The 16,075-nt window shown below is 39.3% G+C and overlaps 2 protein-coding genes across 3 annotated transcripts in view; both read left to right on the top strand.

The window, feature by feature from the left end:
• The first annotated feature begins 3,365 nt into the window (after positions 1–3,365).
• On the top strand, positions 3,366–5,486 carry pdca (phosducin a). Its single transcript, XM_029525489.1, has 5 exons — positions 3,366–3,408; positions 3,698–3,834; positions 4,028–4,247; positions 4,797–4,909; positions 5,298–5,486. Exons 1-5 carry the CDS (start codon positions 3,366–3,368, stop codon positions 5,484–5,486), a joined length of 702 nt encoding a protein of 233 aa, XP_029381349.1.
• Positions 5,487–7,703: 2,217 nt separating this feature from the next.
• Positions 7,704–16,075, top strand: part of LOC115057243 (kinesin-associated protein 3-like) — an 11,752-nt gene continuing 3,380 nt past the window's right edge. Inside the window, exons 1-18 of one of the 2 annotated variants that reach the window (XM_029524188.1) lie at positions 7,704–7,841; positions 9,299–9,430; positions 9,978–10,135; positions 10,257–10,318; positions 11,157–11,298; positions 11,488–11,587; positions 11,681–11,805; positions 12,239–12,337; positions 12,609–12,787; positions 13,270–13,432; positions 13,526–13,626; positions 13,755–13,863; positions 14,240–14,352; positions 14,476–14,641; positions 14,945–15,070; positions 15,435–15,533; positions 15,645–15,730; positions 15,829–15,985. In XM_029524188.1, the coding sequence (XP_029380048.1) occupies positions 7,813–7,841; positions 9,299–9,430; positions 9,978–10,135; positions 10,257–10,318; positions 11,157–11,298; positions 11,488–11,587; positions 11,681–11,805; positions 12,239–12,337; positions 12,609–12,787; positions 13,270–13,432; positions 13,526–13,626; positions 13,755–13,863; positions 14,240–14,352; positions 14,476–14,641; positions 14,945–15,070; positions 15,435–15,533; positions 15,645–15,730; positions 15,829–15,985 (2,146 nt within the window). In that variant the 5' untranslated portion in view covers positions 7,704–7,812. Of the gene's footprint in view, positions 7,842–9,298; positions 9,431–9,977; positions 10,136–10,256; positions 10,319–11,156; positions 11,299–11,487; positions 11,588–11,680; positions 11,806–12,238; positions 12,338–12,608; positions 12,788–13,269; positions 13,433–13,525; positions 13,627–13,754; positions 13,864–14,236; positions 14,353–14,475; positions 14,642–14,944; positions 15,071–15,434; positions 15,534–15,644; positions 15,731–15,828; positions 15,986–16,075 lie in introns of both variants that reach the window. The other variant, XM_029524187.1, reaches the window with a different exon arrangement.

Raw genomic sequence — 16,075 nt, 5'->3', positions numbered from 1 at the left:
AAAGTTGGTGCTCTTCTAATTTGTCCTTTAATTTGGTGAAGTTGTTACACAAATCACAGTGCTGGAGTTTATTTAGTTTGTCTGCCCTGAGTATGTGCTGAGACTTCTCTGTATCCTCTCCTCCCATCATGCCTGCTGCTCTCTCCTCTCTGTCACAGACCCATCCACATATGACTACAGCTATTAAAGCAATGACGAGCAATGAGCTTCTGCTATAACAGAGGTCTTTATTGGTGCCATAGTTATCTAATATAGACTGTATCTAACAGTGGATATGGCTGTTAACTGAAATCAGTGCTGATGAGAGATTTAAGCCTGCATTCTATATAATGACCATCTGGGAGTGACCCCACAGGTTGTAAACAAAAAAAGTAAAGTCTATGGGAAATGACCCTTATTCTGACTTGATTTATTAGCTCAGTAAACATTTTCCTAATGGGCGTATGGTGTCAGTCTCAAATTTCAAGTCTATAATAGATAATGATAATGTTAATTTTTTGAATAATGGTGCTTTAAAGAGAAAAATAGGCCATGAAGCAAAGTTTAAATTGGGGGTGTGGTTACTGTGTGACTGACAGACTGTATAGAGCACAAACAGGTCAGATCCAGCACTCAGTCCTACTCTCCTCATTCTTCCCCTCCAATAAGGTTTTTACTAGTTTAAAAAAAAAAAAAAAAAAAGATGGCAATGACCAAATTGCAAAGAGGAGGCAGTAAGAAAAGCAGCTCATAAACCAATGAGTGGCATTACACTGCGTGGACACTGTGTATACACTCACAGCAGAGTAATCTCGATAATTGCATTTACATTACAGTATTATGTGATATGTCATCACAAGGGAAATGAATTCCTGTCTGTTGTTCTCACTCCTAAACAAAGAAAGGAAATACCTGTGTTTTATTCGGTTAACAATATGTAAGAATGGAATTCATACTGTGGGTTAACAATACATATATTCTCAATGAAGAGTTGACTTACTTAGTCACAAAGTGACATCTACTGGATACATTTATAACAGCCTGACTGCTTTAAAGATAACTACTCTTTTGCAGCACTTCCTACACTCTACCTCATATTCAGTTTCATGCAGCACCCATTCGTTGGTTTTAAAGACACCTCACTGTACAGTCAGTGTTAGTCACCTGTATTCAGATTACCTTTCCACAGAGAATATGGCCTTTGCTCCAATTTCAAAACAAATAAATATTTTACTTCTTTGTTTCATCTACATTTAAATCATCAAAATATACATTATTAGAGTAATCAAAGTACCTAGTCTCTATAGCCAATTACAAAATAAGTCACTTAATGAAAGATTCTTGCAGTTGGTAAAGATGGAGTTTTAACTGAAATGAGTTGCTGTGTAGTTTGTTCATTTCATTCCATCGATTAATAAAATCTAGTAAAGTCTGGTTCTTACTGGACATGTATAAACAGAGAAGGCTGCAGAATAAGCGGAAGTAAAGACATGTTTTTGTACTTGGGTATTATAACCCTAACCCTGGGTATTATAACTAATCACATTATGGTGACAGTGATGGTGAGGATGACAGTAAAGATAAAGCTGACAACCTCATTCCCCTCCCCAACCTTTTCTAATCTTGTGTTTCCCTCTTACCTCTGGGATGTCACTGTGCATCCAACACTGCCCAACAACTGTCCAGTCAGACAGAAGACAACAGTAACGCAACAGACAAGGCTTGAAGAAGATAAATAAGGTAAATAACCAGCCAAATTCAGAGTTTCCAGCTAACAGATCTCATCCAAGACAAAGTGGTGACCATTTCTAGATTTCTCTTTTAGGTAGGTACCATTCAGAGGTGTGTAGTTTGTCTTCTATCATGTTGTTACTTTTATTTCTTATTCTTCTTCTTCATTCAAAGTGAATTGTGACGCTTTATTTATATCAACTGTTTTTGGAGAACGATGTCTTTATTAATACTTCAGTCAAACAGTCATGGTCACTTTTTCTGCAGTAAATTCACATTTTACATAGATGTGTATTTTTTGCAGAAGCGCTTTCTTCTGTCTGCAATTTACAGACATTTATATTTACTGACATCCATTTCTTTAGTCAAATCCTTTGTTGATATCATGTTAATCAGTGAATTTACTGTTTATACTGTATGCTTTTTGTATTCAATTGCATTCAAGGATTACATTCTACTCTTAACTGTAAATAATTTAATTGCACAAATTAATGCATGATGCATATCAATGCAATAACAGGAAGGAATTAGCTGCCTGTGACTGACGTAGTGTTGATTAGGACAGCTCAGCTGTATCAGCATAACAGCCCTGAATACTGCATCTATCTGTGCACCCAGCACAAATTTCTTCAGTCTGGTCACTGATGCCCAGCGGCACCAGTGTCTGTCCTCTGATTTAAAATTGAATTGAATTAATCAATACCAAATTGTGAACTCTGACAAAAGAAAAAGAAAAGTTTTTGTGTTGAAAGGAGCGCAACTATGATGATTTAACATCATCATAGCTATAATAACGCTGTAATAAAAAACGCTGCTATAATAATGATGTGTTAGTTATTTTGTTAGTGATCTGTGAAAAGTGAAATCACGGAGAAACATTTTAATTAAACTCTTTTTCAAAAAAATTTGTCTATCACCACAGGATTCCTAAGTGGCAAATTCAATGCACATCACACACATGCATACACTCACAATATTCAGGGCATGTGTGCATGTCAGACTGCTTGTAATCTCCATGTAAGATGATAAGTAAACGTCAGCATGGCTCACAGTAAGTGGCTATGACAGCTGCAGGGAGCCTACCATATGTGCACTCACAAAATGCTGCAAGTAGTAGTGTTTAGATGTTTCATACTGTTTGCACTAAGAGAAGAGTCAGAAATAATCAGTTCCACTTTACTTCTGTCGTCCATCCACCCTGGAACAGGATTTCCAATTGATCTGAGGCAAGCCCAGTCCAGGAATGCATTCCTGACTATATTTTAATTTGTTTGGAGGTTTTTGTTTGTTTTGTTTGGTGTGAAACTTAGTAACTGTGTAACTGGTGAGCATTATCCAGATCTAACAGATCAAACGTAAATGACACTACATTAGGATTTGGTCTTGATCCATTTTTGTTTTCCACAGTTATATAGAATGAAAAATAAATGATACATGTACCATGCAGCTGAAATGAATTGAGATCAAATGCACAATTGTACTGCAGACAGGAATCTAGTCTGCCCAATCTCAGCACACACTGCAAGAAAGAAGAAACATCCAGAGAAGGACTTAAGATGGATTTTATACATGGATTTCACCAACTGTCCCATGAATTTGCCATGTCAGATTTCTCGTCAGTTTTTGTGTTCTATGTACTGCAGACTACTTATAAGATGTCTGGCCAAGAGGAAGAGGACTTACCTGCCAATCACACAGGTCAGAGACATTTATTGTAGAAATTAGTCTGATTCTTTCAGATATTTTTGTATTTGTATATCTATACAGCAGAATTTTGACACAAAAACAATGGCTGTTGTGAGGAGAATATTTTTGAGACCAGCGGGCATTCAATGGTCTTTCTACCTGCAGTGCTGTTTCAAATACAACTTTCCCTATATCTTGATGGGTTATTGAATTCATTCATCTTCAATGGCTTATTTGTTTCCGGGTCACGGGGATCTTAAAGGGTTAATGTATTTGTGGTTATTTCCATGTGTGCATACAGGTCCAAAGGGTGTGATCAATGACTGGAGAAGGTTTAAGTTGGACAGCGTGGATCAGACTGTCCCTCAAAACAAAAGACAGCTGCTGAGGCAGATGTCCAGTCCCCGGGACGATGACAAAGAGAGACTCAACAGGAAGGTGGATTGAAACACTCATAGTGTAAAACTCAAAAATACGCAACCATAAATGTCCAGATATGTGCACCAAAAAAAAAAAAAAAAATAGCACAGCTTACTGTGGGTTCGACAAAAACATAAATATATCTCACACACATTTAGAGCACCTACTGTATCTTGGAGTGTAAGCACTAACAGGTTTCAAATATCTCTAGATGAACGTTCAGGAGTATGAACTGATCCAAGATGAGGATGAGCGTTGCCTGAAACGCTACAGGAAACAGTGTATGCAGGAAATGCACGAGCGGCTAAGCTTCGGCCCGAGGTTTGAAGCCGTGCACGAGCTTGAAAGTGGAGAAGCCTTCCTGGAAGTCATAGAGAAGGAGCATCGGCTGACCCTCGTGGTGGTGCACATCTACCAACATGGTGTTAAAGGTTAAGTTTGTTTATATGTGTTTTGGTTCAATAACTACTACAACTACAGTGAAGTCTTATTCATCGGGTAGGTGCTGTAATATATGCACATATACCCATGGGATGGTTCACTGCAGTGCTGTTTTCCTTGGACAACTTACCCATCCATTCAATATGCATACCACCTATTCTTGGGTGTTGTGTAGGGGCTGGGGGGGGTGTGGTATAGCCTTCACAGTTCACCCGTCCATCAGAGGGCCAAAATACAGAGACAAACAACCAGTCAGGGCAAATTTTAGATTCACCAGTGAGCCTGCATGTCTTTGGAAGAGGTTAGAGAAAGTGCCACACAGGGCTACCATGCAAACGCAAAAAGAAAGCCCCCCCATGTTTGGGGCATTAAACCCAGAACCTTTTTGTTGAGAGATGACAGTCCTAATCACTTCACTGGACAAGCAGTGTGTGCATGGGAGGGATGCATGAATGTGAGTATAAATGTACAAGTAGTTTAATGGCACTACAAAGACAGCCCATTATTCATGTATTCATGTGTTATTTGTCTATCATCAGGCTGTGACCAGCTGAACTCATGTCTGGACTGTCTGGCCTCTGAGTACTCCAGTGTTAAATTTTGTCGAATTGATGCTGTGGCAACAGGTGCTGCTGAGCGTTTTTCCTCTGAGGTAAGTCAACTGTTCCAACCAGCACTGGGTTTGATTAAGGTCATATTGTTAATCACATCACTGATTAATAATCAATCATCATCATCAAAAAGCTGTAATTGAACACAAACCCCAAAGTTTCTCTAGTAGATCATCAGTGTGTGGGGGAAAAGAACTGCATGTTTAGAGAAGAGTACGCTTGTGAATGTGCTTGTGTCTAGTGTAAAGATCTTTGGGTGATTTACCATTTGTTAACGTAATCATAATTTAATCAATTGTGTCACAGGGTTATAAATGAAGCATTGTGGTCCTATGGAGATGTTACTAGACATTAATATCAAAAGATATTAATGTCACAAGTCAGGGCCCCTATGAAATGATCGAAATCTTGATTCCTTTATCCCTCCAGGTCCTTCCTACCCTGCTGGTGTACAAGGCAGGTGAGTTACTGGGCAACTTCCTGGCTGTTACCAAACATTTCCATGAAGACTTCTTTGCAACTGATGTGGAGGCGTTTCTCAACGAATACAGTCTCTTGCCAGAGAAGGACTTCACAGGATGTGCTGATGATGTGGATGAGGGAGGGGATGTAGAATAGAGAGATAGAAAGAGAAGGATGATAACTGAGAAAAAGGCGTTACATGCAGAAAAAGAGGGGCAAAAGGGGAAAAGAAAGAGAAAGAAATTAATTAGTCAAGACACTGGGACATTGCTTCATTCAGGCCACTCACATATGCAAGTAAAGAAAGTATACTGCATGGCAAACAGGCTAACACACAATTGCAAACATACTGAACATGGACTGTAGCAGCAGTTAGTTGTGAATCACATTGTGGTTTGCAATAGTTCTATAATTAAACATGACTTGACTAAAGTGCTTCCTTTGTCAGCTTGTGTTACAGCTACACAATTAATAGGTCTTTATCAAATATTTTGTGAATGGCATTGTGGTTTTAGAGAAGGCTCCAGCCTACAAATCATATCATTAAAGGCTGCTTTATACTTGTATGAACAATTTTTTTGGGACAAGACCTACCTTAATTTTTCTATTCCAGTGAAACAGAAACAGAAAATTATTATCAAGTAAAACTATGAGTCATAATAGTGGATGTAGCTCTAGTCTAGAATACCTAAAACCCCCCAAAATACCTTCCTGATCTTGTGATGACATCAATAATGATATTTTTGCCTTTTCAGTTCACTCAAACATGGTCATTAACTGCTACTTCTCCATGAATTTGTGATGAACTTCCAGCAAAACCTGTCCTAGTCTAAAGTCCCCCACAGCGCCTGGGGGACAAGACTTAGTTTTACTCCTATCTACTCCCATCAGGCCTACATGCCACAAAGCCTGAAAGCTGCATAAGGATGCATTCATTGTGGAAATGAAACTCAGATCACAAACCTTGATCAGATATGAGTGCCCACTGAAAAACTGCAGAAAAGCATTTTTTACTTTTTACTCAGATCACTGAAACCTGTAAGATTAAGTGAAAGATAAGGGAAAGGGATTATTAGAAAGTCTTATAAAGCAGAGCCAAGACAGTGATTAAGACCAATGAGTATAACACTATAGGCTAAGTCCTCTTTCATGCAGGGAAAATCTACAATGAAAGTTTAAGTGTCATCTAACATCAACCGAAACCTCACTTTATTACCAACCCTAAACCTGCTGAACCTGAATTCAACCGTCTCCAAATCTGAGAATCAAATGTTTACACAGGAACATAATTCAGGGATGGTCCAGTTGGACTCCTGAGATAAGCAACCGCAGCTTGGATGTTGGTCGGCCAATAAATTCTCCCCGGCAGCTGGTGCTTCACTCTGCTGCACAGGTCTTACACTGTAGATTTTTAGATGGCCTAGTGTCAAAGTTAACCATGGTTAAGATTATGGCTACAGTGTAAGGCAAAGTAGTGTAAACTAATACAGTACTGGTACCCAGCAGATGACAAAATGAGGCTGTGTTCATGGCAGAATCCTGGGGAATAGCTCAGTTAGAGGAAGGACAGCAAATGGGTCAGAGATTGACTGATTTCACACTAATCCTACCTGAAAGTGTAGAAGACCAAGTGCAGTTGAAGATGAACCAGAGCCTAGCTGATCCGTATTCCAGAGCAGGATGTGGTGATAAGGCAATAATAAGTCTGCAGCTCATTGCCATACAGCAAAACAAAGAAGAAGAAGAAAAAGAAAGACTGACTCATCCCATAATCATCAGGATCTGGTGTTCAAAGTAATGGAAATACACTCAAATGTTGTAAGAGAAGGCACTGAGGTCGTATTCATTTGGGTCCCTGCACACACATTTTTGGAAATGAAAGAATGGAAACTGGCTAAGCAAGCTTTTAAAAAAGATACAATAGACAACACAATAAAACTTTCTAAATCAGAGGGAAAGAATATTATATAGAAGAAAATCAATATTGAGTGGCAGCATTACTGGGATCAGGAAACAAAAGGTAGACATAGAGTGGGTATTGAGAGACAGAGGAGGAAATAGAAGACAAACAGTAACAATGAGTAGAATCAGAATCAGCTTATATAAATATAAAAGTATTATTGAGTGTGGTGAGAGAGGGCAAGGCCAGATATATTTATCTGGATTTCTCAATAGAGCAGGATTGATCAGAATTTAAATAACAGAGATGAATTAGTTAGAGAAGGAAAATCTAATCTAATCTAATCTAATCTAGATCCAGTAGGTGACAGTAATGCGACTAAGAGGATGTCAACTCCCTGAAAACCTCGAAGAAGAAGAAGAAGAAGAAGAAGAAGAAACGAACGACTCCATGTTTGTAGTTTCATGTTAACAGTGGTGCAAACGAGCCTTACGGATTTAGCTGGTCGTGATTTAGGAGATTCTTTACATGTGATTGATTTTTTTAATTCATTCCTACACGGACACGTTGAATCTGAGGAAGATGCAGGATGACGCACGCTACCTGAAACGGTGAGACAACTCTAATGTGACGGTAATGTTCATGTAGTTCTATTTGTGTGTGGCGGGGGGGAGGTTAGCCTTGGCTAGCTAATGTTAACCTGCCTGTACATCCTGCACGTCAACATTGGTCAAACAGTTATTATAAGAAGTACTTGGATGAGACCAAAACCTTTTGGTTGTAGAGTATGCTTCAACCCCGGATCCCTCGCGTGGAGAGACGCTCCCACCAATTAACGCCTGAGCTTCTATCAATTTCATATTAATGTCTTGCCAACCAGGAAACCTGTAAGAAACGAAGACAATTAAAAACCTTTCGGGAAACACCGCGATCCAGCAGTCAAATCGGCTTATATGTGAGCCAGCAGTTTGGGAAAAAGCTCACTTTCCCAACCGGTGCGGCCGCTGCTTCGGCTAAAGAAACGAGAGGAGCTTGAGTTAAAAAAAATAAGTGAAAGGAATCATCCCGTTAGTTTGGTGAATTAAACACCATGCCGAATTCACCACAATACGAAAAAAATTATGAGCAAATTTTCTATAAACAGTCCACATTTCCCCCGGTAAAAACTGTAGAATTAAATTGTCTTTACTGTTCCTCAGTGGTGGTGGGTGGGATAAAGCTAACCTGGCTAACAGGACACCGGGAAACAGTAACTGATAAATGCTTCTTAATTACCCATTTTATGATGGTTTTTTCTATATATATTCTGATCAGTTTACAGTGTGAGCTGAGGTACTCTGGTTTTAATAACCGCCGGCCTTCAGCAGAAACGTTTGCCCGCTGAGCCATGTCTCTGTCTGGGCGTGTCTCTGCTCACTTATTGTTTGGATGGATGGATGGACGGACGCATATATATATATATATATATATATATATATATATATTGCAATATCTTGCAATAGGTGAGGATGCCAATAGGCATGCCAATAGAGGATGTTCCAGATCTACTGCTGTCGAGCAAGTTTGTGCTGTCATTAAAGATTAGCGGTCCAAATTTCAACCTGTCAACTGCACACACATAAACACATGAATAAATAAAGTGCACATCTGTAGTCATGAAAAATCCACAGACCGGAGTCTTTTTTGTGTTCCTGAGATCCTGAACAAATAAGCTGTATGCATAATGGATGAATGGGTTTTACTGTGAGAGCCTGAGTCACAGCTGTGCAGTATGCATCCTGTGTAATCAACAAGTGAAAATGCTACTGAAATCAAATACATTTGTTGATCAAATAAAGGTGAGCGATCCTTTTTTTTTTTTGTATTTAAACAAAGGTTTTCTTTCAAATCATGACTAATGGGAACAAAGGTCTTGTTGTCTTTTATATTGTTGTTCAGTGTATGACGTGGGCACTGATCTGTTCACATTACTGGGTCATTATACTGTATTTGTATCTAGCATTAGGTTAGTTAGACTTATGGAAAAAAGAGTGAATCTTTGAACTAAACTGTTTATTGTCATCCAAAGCAAAGTGACTGCAGGCAGTCTAGATGTTCACCCCACTGAGAAGGCCCTTGTGGTCCACTATGAAGTGGAAGCATCTATACTGGGAGAGGGTGGCGGTCACATGCTGGGTGAACGTAAGGAAGGACAAAAGATGTGAGTGTGCTCTTTTTCATGTTGTTCCATCTCTTCCTCTGAAATTCTCATACATTTGAAACTGAACTGAGTTAGATTTTTATCCCCTTTTTCCTTTTTCTCATTAATTTTATTCATGTTTGTGTTTGCTCAAGTAGAATCACTTCTAATCAGTGACCCCTGAGTCACCATTGTGTTACTCCTATTCATCTACTTATTAGTATGTTTTGTGGTTGTTATGCTAACACAGTAAGAAATCATGTCAAATCAACTGACTACACTAATATGTTTCTAACTGATCTTAAAACCCCTTGTGCTGTTTATAGAGGACTTGTTTTTCATGGTGTGGCACCATATCTATATGAATATAGATAATTGTTGTGTTTGCAGTAAAGTATATATTTTTTTTTCTACTCCAATTTGTACTGTTTAAACAAATCAAGTGTTTTATTAGTTAGAGATTACTTCTAGGTTTGATTTATATTTACATATGGTCTTTGATATAATTTCTCTGCATTCTTTTTAAACCCCTCTCCATTCTCTTTGTCCTCTCTGTTTCGCCCACCAGCATACGTGTAAAAAGTCTTTCTCCGAGTACAGATGTAGCAGCTTTGGCCCAGAAAGTGGTCGAGGAGTGTAAGCTCATACCTCCTTCCCGTTTGCCCCAGGTGGAGCAGCTTCTTTACTACTTGCAAAATAGGAAATCTTCCCCAGTGGAGGGTAAAGGTAAATTGGGTTATCAGGAAAACATGCTTACTGTATAATGTAAGCACACCCAAATTTGTACAATATATCCTTTAATAAATGAGTCTAAGCTTTTTGTGTCTTTGTGCTTTTGTGTCCACAGTGGAGAAGAAAGAGAAGAGAACAGCGAAACCCAGAGAGCTGACACCATTTGAAGGAATGGAGGTAAAAGATTCTATCACTGCTTCCTTCTGATGCTACTAAGTTCATGTTTCTTGTTACTTAATAGCAATTTATTTTGACCTCAGTTCTCAGGGTCTGAAAATGTTCTGCAGCTATTTAACTCCTGTAAAAAGCTTTTATTTGTATAATTGTATAATAATTGTATAATTTTCTGAATGCTAATTCAGGTTTGTCTCCAGACACTTTTTGATTGATGTAAGATACTGTGCTATGATTATTACTTTTTTAACATAATTTAACTGCCTGGGAATGCAAATCACTGTTAGAGTGCATGCTCTGGCCCCGGGTTCAAACCCAAGCAACAACGCAAACCAGTGGTAGGCATTTGCTGGTCCCAAGCCCGAATAAATGGGGAGGGTTACAGAATATTTTTTAGATTCATTACACATAAGTATTTTATTTATTTATTTTATTTTATTTTGTGTTTTTCATATTGATGATTACGATTTACAGCTCTTGGCTCATTTCTGTCATGGCCTATTATATAAAACATTTTTGATCATGTTGGCTCGGTCAAAGACAGGGTTTTCATCGGCAGAGGAAGTGGCCTGACTTCATGCTGCTGTGCTGCCTTATTTATTTATTTATTTGTTTATTGATTGATTGATTGATTGTGCAGATTAATTGTTGTCATGACTTACACTAGGTTTTACCCAGAGCCACAGTGTCATAGAGCAATCTATTCATTTCTATTTCTTCTAATTGGCGTTCTGGCTGATGACACGCTGAAACCACAAAGCTGCATGCTGCATTTTCTTACAGTAATGGTGTCCAGTTCCTTGTTATTGTTCAGTAACAGTGTGTGTATGTGCCTGTGCAGTTGGATGAGGAAGCCAGTATAACCAGAGTAGATGAGTATGTGGAGCTGCTGTATGAAGGTGTCCCAGAGAAGATCAGAGGCTCTGCTCTCATTCTGCAGCTCGCCCGCAACCCTGACAACTTGGAGGAGCTGCTTCACAATGGTGAGGTCATTAACCCTCATATCTTGTGTTTCAGCCAATCAAACTTTGTTAAGACGCTTATCAGTAGATTTTTCTCTTGATGAAAATCTGTTTATGTGTAAGCTTTGTATTTTTACACATCGCTGGTGTCTCAACATGCTTCATCCAAACTCATCGAAAATTGCTCTGTCTGTGTGTACATGCATGCAGAGGCAGCTCTTGGTGCTCTGGCCAGAGTACTGAGGGAGGACTGGAAACAGAGTGTAGAGCTGGCTACCATCATCATATACATCTTCTTCTGTTTCTCAAGGTAAGACAGACAGACACACACACACGCAAGTACACACACCCCTCTGTTTGTTTGAATTTACTGCAGTTCTTACTGACTCCTTATTTGTTCCAGTTTCTCCCAGTTCCATGGAGTTGTGAGTCATTATAAAATAGGTGCATTGTGTATGAGTGTGGTGGAACACGAGCTGAAAAGACATGATGTGTGGTGCGAAGAGCTACGCAAGAAAAATAAGGCTTATATCCTTTTTTTCTATTGTCATCCACCTTACCCACTATTTATTTCAATGTGAAATTTAAATTTCATGTCACACATAAAAATATGACAAAGATGTGTGTGACATTTCAATACATTTTTATATGTATACATTATTTCAAGGCCCTTCAATGAAGGTATTTTATAATAGAACGAACCCAGTTCAGAGACCAGTAAAAGCTGCATATACTGTTAATTTCTTAATTATAACAATGAAAGTAGTAATAGAAATGAAGTAATACCTATGGTTAACTATGTAACATATATTCTTAATTGTGAATAATACCCATAGGTAACCATGTTATCAATGATGTTAATGATAATACTAATACTGAGTGTTGTCTGCTCTCAACATGTAATTTGCACATTGACTTGTTTTGAGTTTTTTGCAATATTCCTTAACACTTGTTTGTGTACGTGAGTCAGCACCAGAGAATGGCTCCCTAAGGAGAGACCAAGACAAAGCTTTGAGGAAATACCAAGGCCTCCGGGCTAAACAAGAACAGCTGCTCAGAGGTAGGCTTGCCTGTCACACTCTGATCAGGCCACACAGTTAGTCAAAATATAATGCAAATCACAGTATGAAGTGTAATATCCAAATCAAAAGAACATGGTCACTGTTAATAGCATAATTTGTAAGACTACAGATTGTTCATTCTAGACTCAAAGTAACATATTTGTTTGGAGAAAAATTTTAGACGCTGCATGAAATAATATTTATCAAATTGTCTCAAGATTCCTGTTGCATCTTCTTTTCCTCATTTCTTTCCCTCTCTCTTTCTCTCAGTGTCTCTTTACCTCCTATTGAACCTTGCTGAGGACACAAGGACAGAGCTGAAGATGAGGAACAAAAATATTGTTAGTCTCCTGGTCAAAGTCCTGGACCGGGATGATGAGGAGCTTCTGGTCCTGGTGGTCTCATTTCTCAAAAAACTCTCCATCTTCTTGGAGAACAAGAATGACATGGTGAGTAGATGAACAGAACTCATCCTGGTCAAAGATAGGGTGATAGGTGACATGCAGCAGAACCCTCCAACCACCTCACGGCTGAAGTGTGATTGAGTTAGTTTCATTCATAGTTTGGTGCTTGTGCTACCTGATTCCATTTGGTTTATCTGTCAGTTTTTCATTGCCTTATAGTCTCATTCAAGCCACCAGCCAACAGAAATGCATGGATGCACCATATGTTCCTAGTTCATTCATTCATTCATGTTCTACTGCTCCGTTTCCGGTTCGCTCGTGGTGCTGTAACCAATCCCAGCTCACATTGGGTGAGGGTTGGTTACACCCTGGACAGGTCGCCAGTCCATCGCAGGGCCAACATACAGAGACAGACAGAAACCACTATGCCACCATGCCGCTGTTCCTTGATGTAATTGTAACCCCACAAATGTCATGTCACAGGCTCCTCAAACAATCATATGTATGACTCTGTGTGCAATTTGTAGGCTGAAGTGGACACAATAGAACAACTTGCTCACCTGGTTCCCTGTGAACATGAGGATCTGTTGAACCTGACTCTGCGTCTGCTGCTCAATCTCTCCTTTGACTCTGGACTCAGAGCCAAGATGGTTGAAGTTGGACTGTTGCCTAAATTGGCTGGCTTGTTGGGTAAATATATGCACTTACACAACTGCCAACATAGCCTTTTATTTAACGTTATCAATCTACAATGGCCACAAAACTATTGTTGTTGTCATGCAGGTGATGAAAACAACCGTCAGGTGGTCATGCGCATCCTGTACCACATCAGCATTGACGACCGATTCAAGGGCATGTTCGTTTACACTGACTGTATACCCCAGGTAGATCGACAGCCTCTGTGGAGCATCTCAAACAAACCAACAGGATGTGAACTGTTCACACTGACTTTGCCAGTTGAAAAAATGTTTAATGTGTGTGTGCGTATGTGTATGTGCGTGCGTGTGCATAGCTCATGCAAATGCTATTCGAGTGCAGTGAGGAGGAAATAGAAGCTGAGCTCATCTCCATTTGCATCAACCTGGCTGCAAATAAGAGGAATGCACAACTTGTGTGTGAAGGTATTTTCTATCTTTAATGACTTTATGACTGTTTTTACTTCTTTCTTTTTTTTTCCTTTTTTCCTGTTATTAGGTAATTTGAGGACACTGTAGTAGGTGTGAGTATGAGTGGGCGGTGGTTGCTGTGTGTTAGACTTGTGACCTGTATGGTTGGACCCCACCCTCACCCACCAATAAGCAGTACATATAATTGATTATTAATGTTTGTTCCAGTACAAAGCAAACATTTGACATAACAAGTGGGATGACCTCAGATGGGTTAGGGTTAGGGTAACCCATTGGCAGCTGACATGAGTTAGACATTGGTCCACTTTATGAAATCTTGCATACATTCTTGATTAAACCACAATATGCTGATGACTGTTTGTCTCAGTAGGAAAGGGTTTGAAGAAGCTTATGAAGAAAGCTCTGAAGACAAAGGACTGCCTACTGATGAAGATGATCAGAAACATCTCACAGCACGATGGCCCAACCAAACCTCTGTTTATAGTAAGTTACAGATAAAAACAGTCCATGATTCAGTTTCCCAAAAGTATTAGTTTCACTGTCAGTTAGTTAAAGTATCAGTAGAAAAGGCTTTAGTTTCAATGGAGGGTTTTAATCTGGGGTCAGGACTATGTTGGTGACCTGGCAGCAGAGATCCGGGCAGAGGAAGAGGAGGAGTGGGTTCTGGAGTGTCTGGGCACTCTGGCCAACCTCACCATCCCTGACCTGGACTGGGAGTTGGTGCTGAAGGAGTACAACCTGGTACCTTACCTCAAAGACAGACTCAAACCAGGTACCTTGTAACACAGAGTGACAAGAGTTTGTCCGCAACTTTGTTTTGATGATTTGTCATGTGAACAGAACAGAATACACCCACGCAGCTTTCATCACTGTTCATGTACTGTGACTTTTAATTGCATGGACCTAAGAAACATAAAACAACTTAACAACTTAACAATAATTTAGGTTAGAGGTTTTGACTACTTTGTCCCTGAAAAACGCATAAACCAATTTGGCCTTACTTGTTTCTATGAAAACTGCCCTTATCACCCATATTTACAGAAGGCTTCCCTCCCTGATTTTGTCTGTGTTTCAGGCTTAGCAGAAGATGACCTTATTCTGGAGGTGGTGATAATGATAGGAACAGTTTCCATGGATGACGCCTGTGCTGCCATGTTGGCTAAATCTGGCATTATTCCCGCCCTCATTGAGCTACTAAATGGTAAAACACCTGACACAAGCACCAGAGCACTCTCTTCTGCGAAGGTTGGGAGGTGACTTATGATAAATACCTTATAATAACCCATGGACTATATATATGTACACGCACAAACGCCTTGTAAATAATGTTTTATATACAAGTTGCTTTATTACCTCATTAAGTTTATAGTTTATTATACAACACAAATGGGTTAGGGTAAACGAATGTCACCTGCTGTAAAAGTCTCTATTATAATATTCTAATGAATTTTACCTGTTGGTGGTTTTAGGTTCACAGCGACCCGTGGAGGTTCTTGTGTTAAATCTGAAACCACTGTAAGACCAATACTTTAACTTTCTTTCAATCTGGTCTTGTTCTAACGCAGCTCAACAGGAGGATGATGAATTTGTGTGTCAGATTGTCTATGTCTTCTATCAAATGGTTTTCCACCAAGCCACACGAGATGTCATCATCAAAGACACCCGTATCCTTCCCACAGTACACTCAGTTTACCTGAAACCTGATGAATGAGAACTGTGAAATTGGTCTTCCACCTCCCAAAATTTCTATTGTTTTTCCTTAACCTCTTTTCAAGAGGCCCCCGCCTACCTGATAGATCTGATGCATGACAAGAATACTGAGATCAGAAAAGTGTGTGACAACACCTTGGATATTATTGCTGTAAGTGATGAACACTGGTGACACAAGCACAGGTTAGAGTGACTTGGACAAGATGTCTGTGGGTTGTTTTCTTATTTACATGTTTCTTCATCTTCCAGGAATATGATGAGGAGTGGGGTAGGAAGATTCAGTCAGAGAAGTTTCGTTTCCACAACAACCAGTGGTTGGAGATGGTCGAGAGTCGTCAGGCTGATGAGTCCGAAACATATCTCTATGAAAATGACAATGACAGGACTGATCTATTCTACAGTGCAGGTACCGTACACAGAAAACCCTTGGGCTTTATCTGTTTTCCTAAATAGGACAATCATTTAAAAAATTAATGTTGTATTGAAGACTTAAACA

The sequence above is a fragment of the Echeneis naucrates genome, chromosome 17, assembly GCF_900963305.1.
Source record: "Echeneis naucrates chromosome 17, fEcheNa1.1, whole genome shotgun sequence".
NCBI lineage: Eukaryota > Metazoa > Chordata > Actinopteri > Carangiformes > Echeneidae > Echeneis > Echeneis naucrates.
This window is presented reverse-complemented; position numbering and strand designations above follow the sequence as displayed.

Bases quoted from the DNA above. Each gene is read 5' to 3' on its own strand.
- pdca (XM_029525489.1), top strand. From the start codon at position 3,366: ATGTCTGGCCAAGAGGAAGAGGACTTACCTGCCAATCACACAG. The intron at 3,835-4,027 runs GTGGATTGAAAC...AAATATCTCTAG, and splicing joins AAGAGAGACTCAACAGGAAG to ATGAACGTTCAGGAGTATGA. The intron at 4,248-4,796 runs GTTAAGTTTGTT...GTCTATCATCAG, and splicing joins CTACCAACATGGTGTTAAAG to GCTGTGACCAGCTGAACTCA.